We start from the raw sequence: 13,797 nt of genomic DNA on the forward strand, positions 1-13,797 counted from the left end.
AAACAGCAGATGTTGGCAAGCGCCCTGGAGACAGGCAGTTCCCACGCAGGGCCAGGCCCTCTGTGCCCTACTGGGGGAGCCAGCTCCTCCTGGTTTGCCCAGGGACCATCCTGCCTTGAGCACTGAAAGTCCTGCATGCTGGGAATCCCTGAAGTCTGGGCAACGGGCGGTGGGTCACCCTAGACATAACCCAGGAAGCGAGGCAGGCTCCGCTGAGCTAGGACTTGGGGCCCCTCCGTGAGCCAGGCCCTAAATGCCGGTGCTTGTGCCCATGTTATCTGCTTGGCATCTCGGCAGCCCTGTGCACCTGTCATCCCACTTCACAGAGGACGCAAGGGCGGGTGGTTACCCAAAGCCACAGAGCAGTTTATGCAAAAGCAGCTCGTTGTGCAGAGTGTGCCACGTCCCACCCACAAATGGGGCTTGTGGGGTCCTTGGGTGGCAGGGGCTGAGCGTGGGAAAGTGAGCTTCAGGCCAGAGAAGCCACAAAAGGGTGAGTGGTGTGATGGCGGGGCAGCTCTTGGCCCTGGGTTAGGGAAGCCTCTTTAGTCTGGGACCAGAGGGTTGAGAAGATTTAGTCAAGTAATACGTGGTGGGTGAGGGGCTGGTGGTGTAGCCTGTGTGAAGGCCCAGGGGTGAGCGAGTAGGGGTGAGTGAGTGGGGGTGTGATGGGGGTGAGTGAGTGGGGGTGTGATGGGGGTGAGTGAGCAGGGGGTGAGTGAGCGGGGGTGTGATGGGGGTGAGTGAGCGGGGTGTGAGTGGGTGAGCGGGGATGAGTGGGGTGTAAGTGGGGGTGAGTGAGCAGGGCCTATGCAGGGAGGTGCAGAGTTGGGCGTGGGTTGGTTGGGTGCTGGATGGTGAGAAGCTCTGCTGGAGAGCTAAGCAGGGCCTGGGGCCTCAGGCTGTGGCTTGGCCTTTTCCCCAAGGGCACTGGGGAGCCATCTGCCCAAGGAAGAGTGGGGGGTTCAGACCCAGGCTTCTTCCCCAGGGCCATTCTCTGACTGCAAGGAGACCCTCCAGAAACCCGGCACCCCAGCCCCCACTGCAGCCTCCGGTGGGTCCTGGCACAATAGCCTGTGGCACCTCCTACGAGGCCGTCCCCGGGGTGCTGGGGGATTCAGACTTGGAAATGCAGGCCAGGGAACGGGGATCATGCTTCCCTGTCTCCCCGCCCCGCGTTGAACAGTCGAGGAGACCGGGGGCCAGGGGACGAGGATCATGCTTCCCTGTCTCCCAGCCCCGCGTTGAACAGTCGAGAAGACCGAGGGTGGGGCTGATACCCCACATGCTTACTTGTGGTCATTTTTGAGTCACTTTTGGTAGTTTGTGTCTTTCTAGGAGTTTGGCTGTTGCGTCTGGATGATCTGATTTGTTGGCATACAATTGTTCGTAGTGTTCTCATGGAATCCTTTTATTTCTGTCAGGTCAGCAATAATGTTCCCTCTTTCATTTCTGATTTTAGAAACGTGGGTTTTTAATTTTTAATTTATTTATTTTTATTAGAGGTGGGGTCTCGTCATGTTCCCCCAGGCTGGTCTTGAATGCTGGCCTCAAGCGCTCCTCCCACTTCGGCCTCACAAAGTGCTGGGATGACAGGCGTGAGCCATGGTGCTCGGTCTCTGATTTTAGTCATTTGTGTCCCATCTTCCTTTTCTTGGTCAGTCTGCTGAAAGATTTGTCAATTTTGTTAATATTTTCGAAAAACCCACTTTTGGTTCTGTTGATTAGCTCTTTTGTTTTTCCATTCTCTGTATTTTTACTTCCCATTTCCACTCTCATGTTTATTATTTTCTTCCTTTTACTCGCTTTGGGTTTAGTTCATTCTTCTTTTTCTAGTTTCTTAAGGTGGAAGTTTGGGTTTTTGATTTGAGATTTTTCTTCTTTCTTTGCATGTAGACATTTAGAGTTACACATTTCCCTTTCAGCACTGCCTTAGCTGCATCTTGGAATTTTTGATATGCTGTGCTTTTTTTTTTTTTTTTAGACAGAGTTTTGCTCTATTGCCCAGGCTGGAGTGCAGTGGTGTAACCTCGGCTCACTGCAATCTCTACCTGGGTTCAAGCCATTCTCCTGCCTCAGCCTCCCGAGTAGCTGGGATTACAGATATGCACCACCACACCCGGCTAATTTTTGTATTTTTTTGTAGAGACGGGGGTTTCACCATGTTTCCCAGGCTAGTCTCAAACTCCTGGACTCAAGCGATTCTCCCGCCTCGGCCTCCCGCAGTGCTGGGATGACAGGCATGAGCCATTGCTCTGGCCCATGCTGTGCGTTTGTTTTCATTCTTCTCAAATTAGTTTTCAGTTTCCCTGATGGTCTCTTCTTTGACTCACTGGTTGTTTAGGAGTGTGTCATTTCCACATATTTTTGACTTTCCCAAATTTCCTTCACTGTTGATGTCCAGTTTCACGCCAGTACAGCTGAAGAACACTCCTGCTTTGGTCTCAGTCCTTTTCCATTCACTGAGGCTCATTGTGTGGCCTGGCACGTGGCCTGTCTTGGGGAGTGTCCCGTGGGCGCTTGAGAGGACTGTGTATTCTGCCGTTGTTGGGTGGCGTGTGTGATAGATGTCTACTCGGCGTACCTGGTTTCTGGTGTTCATCTCCGGAATGTTGCTGACACTAGAAAATCAGCAGCTTTCCACCGTTCCCAGCGCCTTGGCTTTGGGAGAGGCCCGTGAGCCTGTGGGTTTGGAGCCTGGCTGCACGGGAGGAGCATGTGTGGGAACGCCAGGGGCCGGCTTTGAACCCCATTCCCCCAACATGATGCCGTGTGTGGCAGACGTGACATTTGGCTTTGCACCCCCAGGGTTTCATCTGCGACAGGGGCTACTTGTGTCCCTGGCCTCGTCAGCTCGGGCTGAAGGCGGCCCTGGTCCTGGCCAGAGGGGCTTTGTGAAGCAGAAATAGATGGCCTGGTGCAGGGGCCGAGCTTGGCTAGGGCCTCAGCCCTGGGGGTTGTAAAGAAGGCCGGCCTCTACCATGGGCATCTGCACCAAGCTGTGCCCATGTCACGGTGTGCTCAGCGGTTCCCCGCCTGTGGGGCCCAGGCTCACAGAGGTGTGAAAGAGGCAAGCACACCGCAGGGGCCTCTGAGCCCAGCCAGCCTCGCTTCGATGCTGGGAGGCTGACCTCTTTTGTCTTCTGCCCAGGCCAGCTGCGGGCCGTCCAGCGGCTGTGCCACTTCTACAGCGCCGTCATGCCCAGCGAGGCCCAGTGTGTCATCTACCATGAGCTCCAGCTCTCCCTGGCCTGCAAGGTGGCCGACAAGGTGCTGGAGGGGCAGCTCCTGGAGACCATCAGTCAGCTCTACCTGTCCCTGGGCACTGAGCGGTGAGGGCTGGCTCTGTGGTGGTGGGGGCGGGGGGAGGGGGCAAAGGGGGCGGTGGGGCGGGGGCACAGGGAAGCTGGCCCAGGGCCCCAGCAGCCCCTCTCCTTGGGATCATTTGGTTCCTTGGCATTGGATGCTCTGAGCTGGGGGGCCTGGGGTTGTCCCAGGGCTGCTGATGACCCGTGAGTCCCAGCTTGAGCTTCCCTTGTTGGGTGACACGTCTTCCCATTCCTGCTTGCACACCTCCCCAAAGGTCATTTCAACCCCAGCAGAAGCAGTTACATGCATTCTGAGCTGTTCTTCCTACCATGGTGGCTTTTGTCATCTGACCTCTGCCTGCCCCGAGTCTTCACTCCTGGCCTTCACCTGTCCCCTTAAATGTGACCACAGCAGCCACCTGTGGCTTCTCTCCCACAGAAGACAGAGCCAGTTGTGTCACCTGCTTCCCTGGGGCAGGGTTTCAAGGTCTCACATCCCACATGTGGCCCACTTGGCTCTCCCGTAGCATCCTGACCTGGTGGGGTAACCATGGCCCTGGCCACCCCACCCATAGGGCCCAGTGACATTGCTGCACTCACACCCCTTCGACTCACCAAGAGAGCAGGGAAGCAGCCAGATTCCACAGGGACCTGGGAAATCGGCTCCAGCCTTGGCCTCGGGTTCACAGCAGGAAAACGGGCCAGTGTGTTAGAGCCATGCTTCTCAAAGTGTGGTCCCTGGACCAGCAGAGCAGCATCCATGTCACCTAGGAGCTTGTGGCAAGTGGGAGTTCTAGGGCCCGCCCCAGGCCCGTGGAGCCAGAAGCTCTGGGGGCAGGCCAGCAAGCTATATGGACAGGCCTCTGGATGACTGTGATGCCTGCGCACCTTGAGAACCATCGGCCTGGATAGCATCTGAACACTGATGGCTCCTGGTGCGTCTGGAGAAGACACAGGCCATGTATGGGACGCGGGGGAGATGGACTAGCACGCTCCCCCAGCCACAGGGCAGCATGATGCCCAGTTCCCTCAGAAGGATGTCCTTCATCTTTTCCGTGCCGTGTGTGTTCACCCCCGCCCTCTCAGCAGCCTGGGAAGGGCAGGACACTGCACACACAAGAGGGCCATTCCCAGTCCCATTCCAGATTCATCTGTCACCAGACCCACGGGAGGAGGCAGACTGGTTCCAGGAGGATGAGAGCCCTTGTTCTGATACCTGTGTCTGATTCCAGGGCCTACAAATCCGCACTGGACTACACCAAACGAAGTCTGGGGATTTTCATTGACCTCCAGAAGAAAGAGAAGGAGGCGCATGCCTGGCTGCAAGCAGGGAAGATCTATTACATCTTGCGGCAGAGCGAGCTGGTGGACCTCTACATCCAGGTGAGTGGTGAGGGATGCAGGAGGGCCTCTGCACATATTCACTCTCCATCCATCCATCCATCCATCCATTGATGATGATGATAGATGATCCGTCCATCATCTATCTATTTACCTGTTCATCCATCCATCCATCCATCCATCCATCCATCCATCTCCATCCATCCATCATCTACCCATTCACCTATGGGTCCTTCCACCCATCCATCCATCCATCCATCTATCCATCCATCCATCCATCCATCATCTACCCATTCACCTATGGGTCCTTCCTTCCTTCCATCCATCCATCCATCCATCTATCCATCCATCATCCATCCATCCTTCCATTATCCATCCATTCACCTGTTCATCCTTCCATCCATCCATCATCCATCCATCATCCATCCATCATCCATCCATCCTTCCATCATCCATCCATCCTTCCATTATCCATCCATTCACCTGTTCATCCTTCCATCCATCCATCATCCATCCATCTATCCATCATCCGTCCATCCATCCATCAGGCATCCATCCTTCCATCATCCATCCATTCACCTGTCATCCTTCCATTCATCCATCCATTATCCATCCATCCATTCATCCATCATTCATCCATTCTTTTATCATCCATCCATTCACCCATCCATCCATCCATTCACCTGTTTGTCCACCCATCCATTTATCCATCCATCATTCATCCATCCACCCACCCATCTACCCATTAATCCATCCCTCCATTCATTTGTCTGTCTGTCCATTTGTTTATCCATACATTCGTCTATCCACCCATCCATCCATCCCTCCATCCATATGTACATACATACATCATCCACCCTCCACCCATCCTTCCATACATTATCCACCCACCCATACATACACACATCATTCAACCCACCCACTCATCCACTCATCTGTCCGTCCATCCATCCATCCATGTACCTATACATCTGCTCATCCATTTATCCATCCATCCACTCATTCCTAAGCCACTGCTGAGCACCTGTTGTATGCCTTTCTCCTCTCTCCCACTGGTTACTTCATATCCTCCCCCAATGGCCAGCATCTTCTCCCTGAGGGCAGAGGCACAGCCCCTCACAGTGCCCAGCACCTGCTGGTATACAGCACATGCTCAAATAATGTGGCCTCTCAGTTAACATACAGAAGAACTTGCTCCAAGCGACATGTGGCAAATCTCCTTACAAAATGCATCTGTCATAGCAGCAGTTTTCAGAGGCTTTCCCAAACACAGTGTGATCTGGAACAAACTGGGAAGCCCAAGAGCCTGGTGAAGCTTTTGTTTTTGAGCACCTGCTGTATACTTCCTTGAGCTGAGAAGAAGGATCAAGAGCTCATGGCCAAGAGGGGACCAGCCCACCCACAAACACTGTTGATGTGGGGTCCTGAGCTGTGGCAGGGATGTGGCAACTCAGAAAGGAGCCAGGGGATGGGTTCCCAGCAATCTGGGGGCCATGGAAGCTGGTTTGAGTGCAGGGGGAGTGGGCTAGGGCTAGCAGGATTCACAGGTGTCGGGCTCCTGGGCTGCAGCTGCACAGTCACCTCCTGGCACTCAGGACAATGAGATCATTGTCCCCATGCCAGCGGTGGGGGCGGCCCTAATGCACAGGATCTGAAAAAGGCTCAGGTGCACCTGCAGTGTGTGAGAGGAAGGAGGCTGGGCGGGGGAGTCCCACCTGGGTGGGCGTGGCCACCTCGCCAGGTGTGGGTCTTGAGGGAACTTCTGCCTCCTTTCAGGTGGCACAGAATGTGGCCCTGTACACAGGCGACCCCAACCTGGGGCTGGAACTGTTTGAGGCGGCTGGAGACATCTTCTTCGACGGGGCCTGGGAGCGGGAGAAAGCTGTGTCCTTCTACCGCGTGAGCTGGCCTGTGGGCTGATGTGGGTGGGCCCCAGGGGGGCACCTTGAGGGCTGAGGCACAGGTGTGGCAGGGCCGCCCATGCACATGCTTAGTTTCCTAGTGGTTTCACCGGGAATGATATTGACTGTGCCCCCCGCCCGGGACAAACACTTGGGGCCTGGACACAGCAATGGCCTTACCCTTGCACCCGATGATCTCAAGAAACCTTGAGTGGGAAGTCCTGTCCCCATCTTACAGATGAGGAAACTGAGGCTCAGAGAGGCACAGGGACATGTCAAAGGACACAAAGCATGCCAGTGGGAGGGCCAGGGCCCAGGTCTGCATGCACCCCGAAGCAGGGACAGCTTCTCCCTTCCTCTGAGCTCATGGTGTGGCTCAGCCCTGGGCACAGATAAATGTGGTGTTTTTAGAGCAGAGAGGAGTGCTGGCTCCCCCCAGTCAGACCCCTGGTGCCCAGGCGGGAGGGGCTGGTCTGAGGCTGCCGGGTGTAGCTGGATGGGCCTCAGGTGACTCTTCAGCCCCTAGCTTGGGTGTCTGAACCGCCCTTTATCTCAGAGCACAGAGCTATGTCGAGGCCCAGGGGTAGCTGGGGCGTGGGAAGCTCCGAGCATATGTTTGAGCTCTGAGGAGGGCACTGGGCAAGGTGGGTGCTGTGGGAAGCCTGACCCCACCTGTCTGTGTGGCAGGACCGGGCCCTGCCCCTGGCAGTGACTACGGGCAACCGCAAGGCGGAGCTGCGGCTGTGCAACAAGCTGGTGGCACTGCTGGCCACGCTGGAGGAGCCCCAGGAGGGCTTGGAGTTTGCCCACATGGCCCTAGCACTCAGCATCACCCTGGGTAAGCCCCCTGAGCCCCTGCCTGGCCAGGACCCACACTTTGCCAGAGCTCAGCCTCCAGGTCTGCAGGGCAGGAGCCGAAACAGCTGCCGGATTTTCCTGGTTTCCTGTCCAGGCAGGCACATCTGCCCAGCTGGCTCCCCCGTCCGGCTGTGGGGCACAGCCCGAGGTTCCTCACGCAGTGCAGAGCTCCCTGCCTGGCTGAGCTCTGCTTCCTGTGCCTCTTCCCCCTGCTGACCACGAGGGCTGCCCAGTGTGCCTTCTGCCTTCCAGACATGCCAGACATCTCGTTGGTCCCTGCATGTGCCAGGCTGAGTGGCACATTCCCTTTCTCTTGTGCCCTTCCCACCCTCATCAACCACACGGCTCTCTGGCTGATGAAATCCCAGTTCCCCTTCCAGCAGCCTGCCCCTTAATGCCAGGCATCCCCCGGTGCTGTGCCAGGGTTGTCTGTCCTCTAGAGAGAGGGAGCCCCAGACAGGCCACATGCCCCAGCGCCTTGTGCCCCAGGGCCTGGTACACAGGTGTGCAGCCGCGTGGGAATGCATTGAATGCAGGCTCCACAGCACTTACCCTGAAAAGGGGAGGACACTGGAGACAGCCTGGGTGGGCTCGCGCATCTGTGGGGGGACCTGGAGCTCAGGCACACAGTGACTTCCCAAGGTAAGGGACTCTGATGATGACACACCCAGGAAGAGTTGGATGTCACGTCTGTGGGTTGCCTGGAGCCCTGGTGCCCAGGAGCGCGTGGGCTGCATGCCTTTTGGGCTCTTCTGGTTAAAAACAGTGAGCAAAGGCAGGTGGCTATATGTAGGCACAGAGCTGGGCCATCCAAGTCCGACTTTGCCAAAGCCTCACGGTAGATGGGGGCAGGCCTTATTAGTTCTGCTTTGTAGATGGGAAAGTGAGTCTGGGAGCTGGGAAGGGACTGGCCAGAACTGCCCAGGTGACCGCAGTGCCTGGAGGCGAGCAAGGTGCTGCCGGGGTCTGCATGCCTGCTCCTGAGGGGCCTGTGCCCTGCCTGCCCCAGGGAGCCACGTCCTCACACCTGCCCCCTTGGCCTACACCCCAGGGGACCGGCTGAACGAGCGCGTGGCCTACCACCGGCTGGCCGCCCTGCAACACCGACTGGGCCATGGCGAGCTGGCAGAGCACTTCTACCTCAAGGCCCTGTCGCTCTGCAACTCGCCGCTGGAGTTTGATGAGGAGACCCTCTACTACGTGAAGGTGTACCTGGTGCTCGGTGACATCATCTTCTATGACCTGAAGGTGGGTGGGGAGGGGCTGGGCTCAGGGTGTTCCCGGCCCCCTTGGGGTGGGATCTCCACCCAGACCCCTGAGGCCTGGGTTCCAGCCTTCCTTAAGAATGGCCCAGTGGCCTCCCTGGAGCGCTGCGCCTGGCTGGAGGAGCTGGCAAGGTTAGTAGACACAACCCAGCTCCCAAGCTGGCCAGGCCTCACCCTCAAGAACTCAGCCTCAGCCAGGGAGGCTGATACATGAGTGGGCAATGGTGGCCTCTTGGTAAAGAAGGGGGATTGTAGTCAGGGGGGCCCTCCTGGAGGAGGTGACACCAAAGCTGAGTCTTGACAGTCAAGTGTCAAGTTGTATCTAACAAAGAAAACAGAGTAGGGAGAAGGACATTTGGGGGGATGGCATCATCCTCACATTGAATCCATGTTGCAACATCCAACCCAAATCCCGGCGCCTCCGCTAGGAAGCCTGCCAGGGTGCCAGGCTGCACTGAGCAACTCCTTCCTGGAGTCCCGAGACACCTTGAATCTTCACATCACCCAGGCAGGGTGGGGCGGGGCCGGTGTCTTACCACCTGCTTCACAGGCAGGGAAACCCCAGCTCAGGGCAGGTGCAGTGGGGCGGGGCCCCAGACAGCCAGGCTGAGGCCTTGCTGGTCGGGTCTGTCTGGAGAGGAGGTGCTGGGACCTGTGCTCCCTCTGCGCCCAGCCCTGCAGGGGTGGAGAACTGGGACCGGCAGACTCGGATCTGGGATGTCCCCACCCCCTTGCCCAGCAGGCGCCCGCCCCTACTCAGCATCACACTGGCACTGCATCGGTGCTCCTTGTGGGCTGGGGGGCCAGGGCGCTCCAGTCCAGGGACTGAGCTCTTGGGGGCCTTAGAACAACACGAGGAGCTGCGGCAGCCCTAAGACCCCGCCCCGTATCCCCCGTGGCAGGCCTGGGGCTGCCAGGGAGGCCCCCGCCCGGTGCTGGCGACACCTGGTGGTCAGAAGCGGTCCCTGTGGCCTCCCAAGTCCCAGCCAGACGGGGAGGTGCCAGGTGTCTGGCCCAGAGGGACGCTGCTCACTGCTCAGGGGCTGGCCTGGGACCCAGGGGACAGGCCTTCCAGAGGGGACTTTATCTCTCTTAGTCATGCCTGCTGCCCACTCCGCCCACCCAGGAGGAAGGAAAGGACCAAGTAGTCCCTGAGAGGCCAAAGTCCATGGCTGGGGTCGAGGGGCAGAGGCCTCCTTCACCTCCTTCCCCTGCACAGCCCTCTGGGCCTCATGGTGACTGTGCTGTCAGCGCAGGCCAGCTTCCCACAGGGAGGCCCCCTCGGAATTCCCCCAGGGCCGCTGTCTTTCCAAGGCCACACCCTCCTCCTTGTGTAGAGGTGCCGGACCCAGGGCCCAGAGAGGTGGCAGAGAAAGCCGGTTTGGATGGGGCCTGGAAGGCTGGCAGAGAGGCAGGGGTAAATGGGCATCTTTGCCGATTGCCTCTAAAATGGGGTCCACTTTAGTCTACATGTGAGAGTGAGCCCTGGAATAGGGTGGATTAGGTGTGTCCTGGCTCAGCCTGCCACCCACTAGCTGCTGCACGCACTACAGGCACATGCAAAGGCACATGCACGCTGCACGCACAGGGACACACACACACAGAGACACATGCACACACGGACATGCACACACGAGCACACACAGGCACACAGAGACACATGCACACATGGTCACGCACACGCAAATGCACACAGGCACACACACAGGCCCCATGTACACACAGGCACATGCACAAATACACAGGCACATGCACACAGGCACATGCACACACACGGACATGCACACGCAGATGCACACAGGCATATGCACACATAGGCACACACAGGCACACGCAAATGCACCCAGGCACATGCACACAGGCACACACACAGACATGCACACACACAGGCACACGCACACAGGCACGTGCACACACACGGGCATACACAGACACAGGCACATGCACACAGAGACACATATGCTTTGGCTGGCTCCTTCCTGTTTAGTTGGGATGCCACCCGCTTCAGGAGCCCTTGCCTCCCACCCCAGGCTGAGTCTGGGGCCTCCTGGGCCCCCACAGGCTCCTGGGCTTGCCTCTGCCACAGCCCTGGCCACCCTGTGTGGTCAGTGTTCACTCCCAGGTCCCCCAGAGGAGCAGGGACGTTAGGCTCAGCCATGCACCTGGCACAGAGTCCAGTGTTCGGTGGGGCTGGGGGCGTTGGATGAGCAGTGATGTGACTCGGGCCCTTCTCGCACCCCTGCCCTGTGTGTGGGGCGGGGCAGTGAGGGCATGGGCTGCTGCATCTTAGACTTTGTCCTTGGCCCTGGGAGCCATCTTGAGATGGTAAAGGGGAATGGGCCAAGCTTGGGTCTTAGAGAGGTCCCTTGGGTGACCCCCATGTGGAGGAGGTGCCTGGGGAGAAGCTGGGTGGGGGATGGGAGGGTCAAGGAGGAGGTCTGGGAAGTGGCATCCCAACCCAGGGATGGTGAGTTTGAGCCACAGATGCATTGAAAATGGGAGTGGATGTCTGGGGCATCACACTCCGTCAATATTTCAGGGAAGATTCCCAGAGAGGACACCTGGGAGATGCTTTTATACCTGGCCCGGCCCATGGAGGGCCTGGAAATGGTCAGCATGGACAGGGGCCAGAGGGAAGCCTGGGTCACTCAACGCTGTGCCCCTGCTGTGGCTGGGAGCCACGGGTCCTGCATGGAACTCTCAGAGCAGGCAGGATCCGCCCCAACCTCAGCCCACGGGGAAAGCAGCCACTGCCTGCAGAGAGGGTGGGGCTGGGACAGGAGGCTCGGGGTGACTGGGGTGTAGGGACAATCAGGAATCCTTCCAGGGGGTGCCAGGGCCGTCTCCACCTCCTGCAGCTGAGCCCACAGCAGTGTCACAGGCTTCGGGGCTCATGGGGTGAGCCAGCATTGGCCGGACATGTGGAACGACCTGGGCACAGGAACGGCCTCTGGGGAGACTGGCTCCGAGTCCCCCTTTTGCTGAGCATGGCCTGTCCCCTTCAGGACCCGTTTGATGCAGCCGGGTACTACCAGCTGGCGCTGGCGGCCGCCGTGGACCTGGGCAACAAGAAGGCACAGCTGAAGATCTACACGCGGCTGGCCACCATCTACCACAACTTCCTCCTGGACCGTGAGAAGTCGCTCTTCTTCTACCAGAAGGCCAGGACCTTCGCCACAGAGCTCAACGTCCGCAGGGTCAACCTGCCTCCTCTGCCACTCTGCGGGTGGGCCCCCTGGTTGGCCCCCAGCCACCCTCGCTGAGGACAGCGTCCAAGGGAGTGGGTTTTGTGTAAGGGGTGGGGGTCTCCTGCCTCTCCTGGTGTCGCCGGTGGCTCATTTTCTGGCAAATGGAGGCACGAATGCAGGGGCCAAATAGCAATAAATGGGTTTTGTTTTTTTTTTTTGCAATAACTTATCGAAGTCAGCAGGGCATCCTTCCCTAGTGTGCTTCCTGGGGCGTGTCTAGGGGCCAGCTCCCTTCCCTGGGGGCAGCCCTGCTGCTATGTCCTGATCTTGGGTATGAGAAGGACCCCGAGTCCAACAGACCTGTGCCAGGTCACCATGAGCCTGGGTTTCGTTGGCAGCCAGAGGGGAGACGGTGGTGGAACTCCCTGGGCAGCTGCTCGGAGCTTTTGCTGTAGGTCTTGTGCCACCCTTGCCTTTAATCCTCAGGCCACTGTGCGCGGAGGTGGGGGCTGCTAGTGCCCCCATTCGCCAGTGAAGAAATAGAGGCACAGAGAGGTTAACTGTCTGGCCCACCATCACACAGACGCAGAGCCCAGTGCGCTGACCACCACACCACCCTGCCGGCCTGCTGCCAGGAAGGTGCCCCCATTAGGACACAAGGTCAGTTCCTGCACCTCTTTTGTGGTGTCAGGAGAGCCCCAGGCCAGTGAGGGTGGCCCAGGGGATCCCCCACTAAGTGTCCTCTGGTCCCAGACTTGGCTGGGCTGAGCCTGACCAGTCCCACCTCCAGCCACTGGTCAGTCCTGCGGGAAGTGAGATGCAGGGATCTCTGCCTGTGTAGACGCTGCTGCCCAGTGTTGAAAGCCTTTTCTGGGCTGCCCCTCAGCCCTCCCCACGTACCCCTCCCCTTCCGGCCCCCGGCCCTCATCTCAGTCCCCAGGAATCGCAGGTTTTCCTTCTTGGAATCTCTTGGCCCCAGGAAACACGGCTCACACGGTCTCTTCGCCAGTTTACGGCAAGGAAACTGAGGTTCAGAGATTGTGGGTGCCCCACGTGATTCTCACAAACACTGCACTCTCCCAGGCCCCTCTTTTAAACACTTTTAAAATGAGGTGACATTCACATCGCATGAAATTAACTATTTCAACGTGAATAATGTGGTGGCATTTGTGCATTCACAGTGCTGTGCACCCACCCACGCCGTCTGGCTTCAAAAGGCATTCATCTCCCCAGAAGAAATCTCCTGTCCTCATTAAGCAGTTACCCCTCCTTGGTATCCCCCAAGCCCCTCTCCTGGGGTCCGAAGAGGGACTTGCCAGTGAGCGGAGCTCTGATAATAAGGAATCAGGCACCCACTGCTGGTCCAGGCCTGGGTTGGTTTTCCACCCAGCAGAGGTGGCAGAGCCAGGAGGGTCTGGGAGCGCTACAGGGGAGCCCCATGCTTACCGCCGGAGCCCTGCCCCGAGCTTCCCCACCAGGGGGCAGCAGAGAGCTTTCCAGAACCCGCCGTGGGACTGGAGGGAAGCCGCGGCTCAGAGCTGCTGACAAACCTCATGTTGACCCCAGACCGCTGTCTCTGTGGGTTGGGCTTGGGAATTGGAGAGGAGGCCGCATGATTGGAAACATGAAGACGGCACGGCCTGGCTGGAGCAGCGGGAAGCGCCGTCACGGTCACTGAGGACACAGACCTCCTGCCTGCCAGGCAGGGCCTGCAGCCATTCCTCTCGGGGTGGGGTCTGCAGTTCCGGGTTGCTCTCAGCCCCCGACTTGCCTCAGAGTCCTGGGGGCTTTGGGACTGTGCCTCCCCATTTCCACCCACCCTGGCTGGTGCCATCAGGGGCCTGGATCCTGGGATCCTGTTCCTCTCGGGCAGCAGAGCATAGGGGACCAGAGGAAATGGTGGGTCTTCAAGCCCCACATTCAAACCCCAGCCCAC

At 58.3% G+C, this 13,797-nt stretch overlaps 1 protein-coding gene across 7 annotated transcripts in view; it reads left to right on the top strand.

Moving 5' to 3' along the window:
• SH3TC1 (SH3 domain and tetratricopeptide repeats 1) overlaps positions 1 to 12,099 on the top strand; it is a 42,378-nt gene extending 30,279 nt beyond the window's left edge. For 5 of the 7 annotated variants that reach the window (XM_063603716.1, XM_024928576.4, XM_003816445.5 and 2 more), the window contains 6 exons: positions 3,152 to 3,332; positions 4,541 to 4,691; positions 6,426 to 6,548; positions 7,238 to 7,388; positions 8,460 to 8,656; positions 11,679 to 12,099. In XM_063603716.1, coding sequence (XP_063459786.1) covers positions 3,152 to 3,332; positions 4,541 to 4,691; positions 6,426 to 6,548; positions 7,238 to 7,388; positions 8,460 to 8,656; positions 11,679 to 11,936 — 1,061 coding nt within the window. In that variant the 3' untranslated portion in view covers positions 11,937 to 12,099. Of the gene's footprint in view, positions 1 to 1,338; positions 1,425 to 3,151; positions 3,333 to 4,540; positions 4,692 to 6,425; positions 6,549 to 7,237; positions 7,389 to 8,459; positions 8,657 to 11,678 lie in introns of those variants that run through there. The other 2 variants (XR_004669472.3, XR_004669473.3) reach the window with 2 other exon arrangements.
• Positions 12,100 to 13,797: the final 1,698 nt, after the last annotated feature.

This window comes from Pan paniscus, chromosome 3 (assembly GCF_029289425.2).
Source record: "Pan paniscus chromosome 3, NHGRI_mPanPan1-v2.0_pri, whole genome shotgun sequence".
Taxonomy (NCBI): Eukaryota; Metazoa; Chordata; class Mammalia; order Primates; family Hominidae; genus Pan; species Pan paniscus.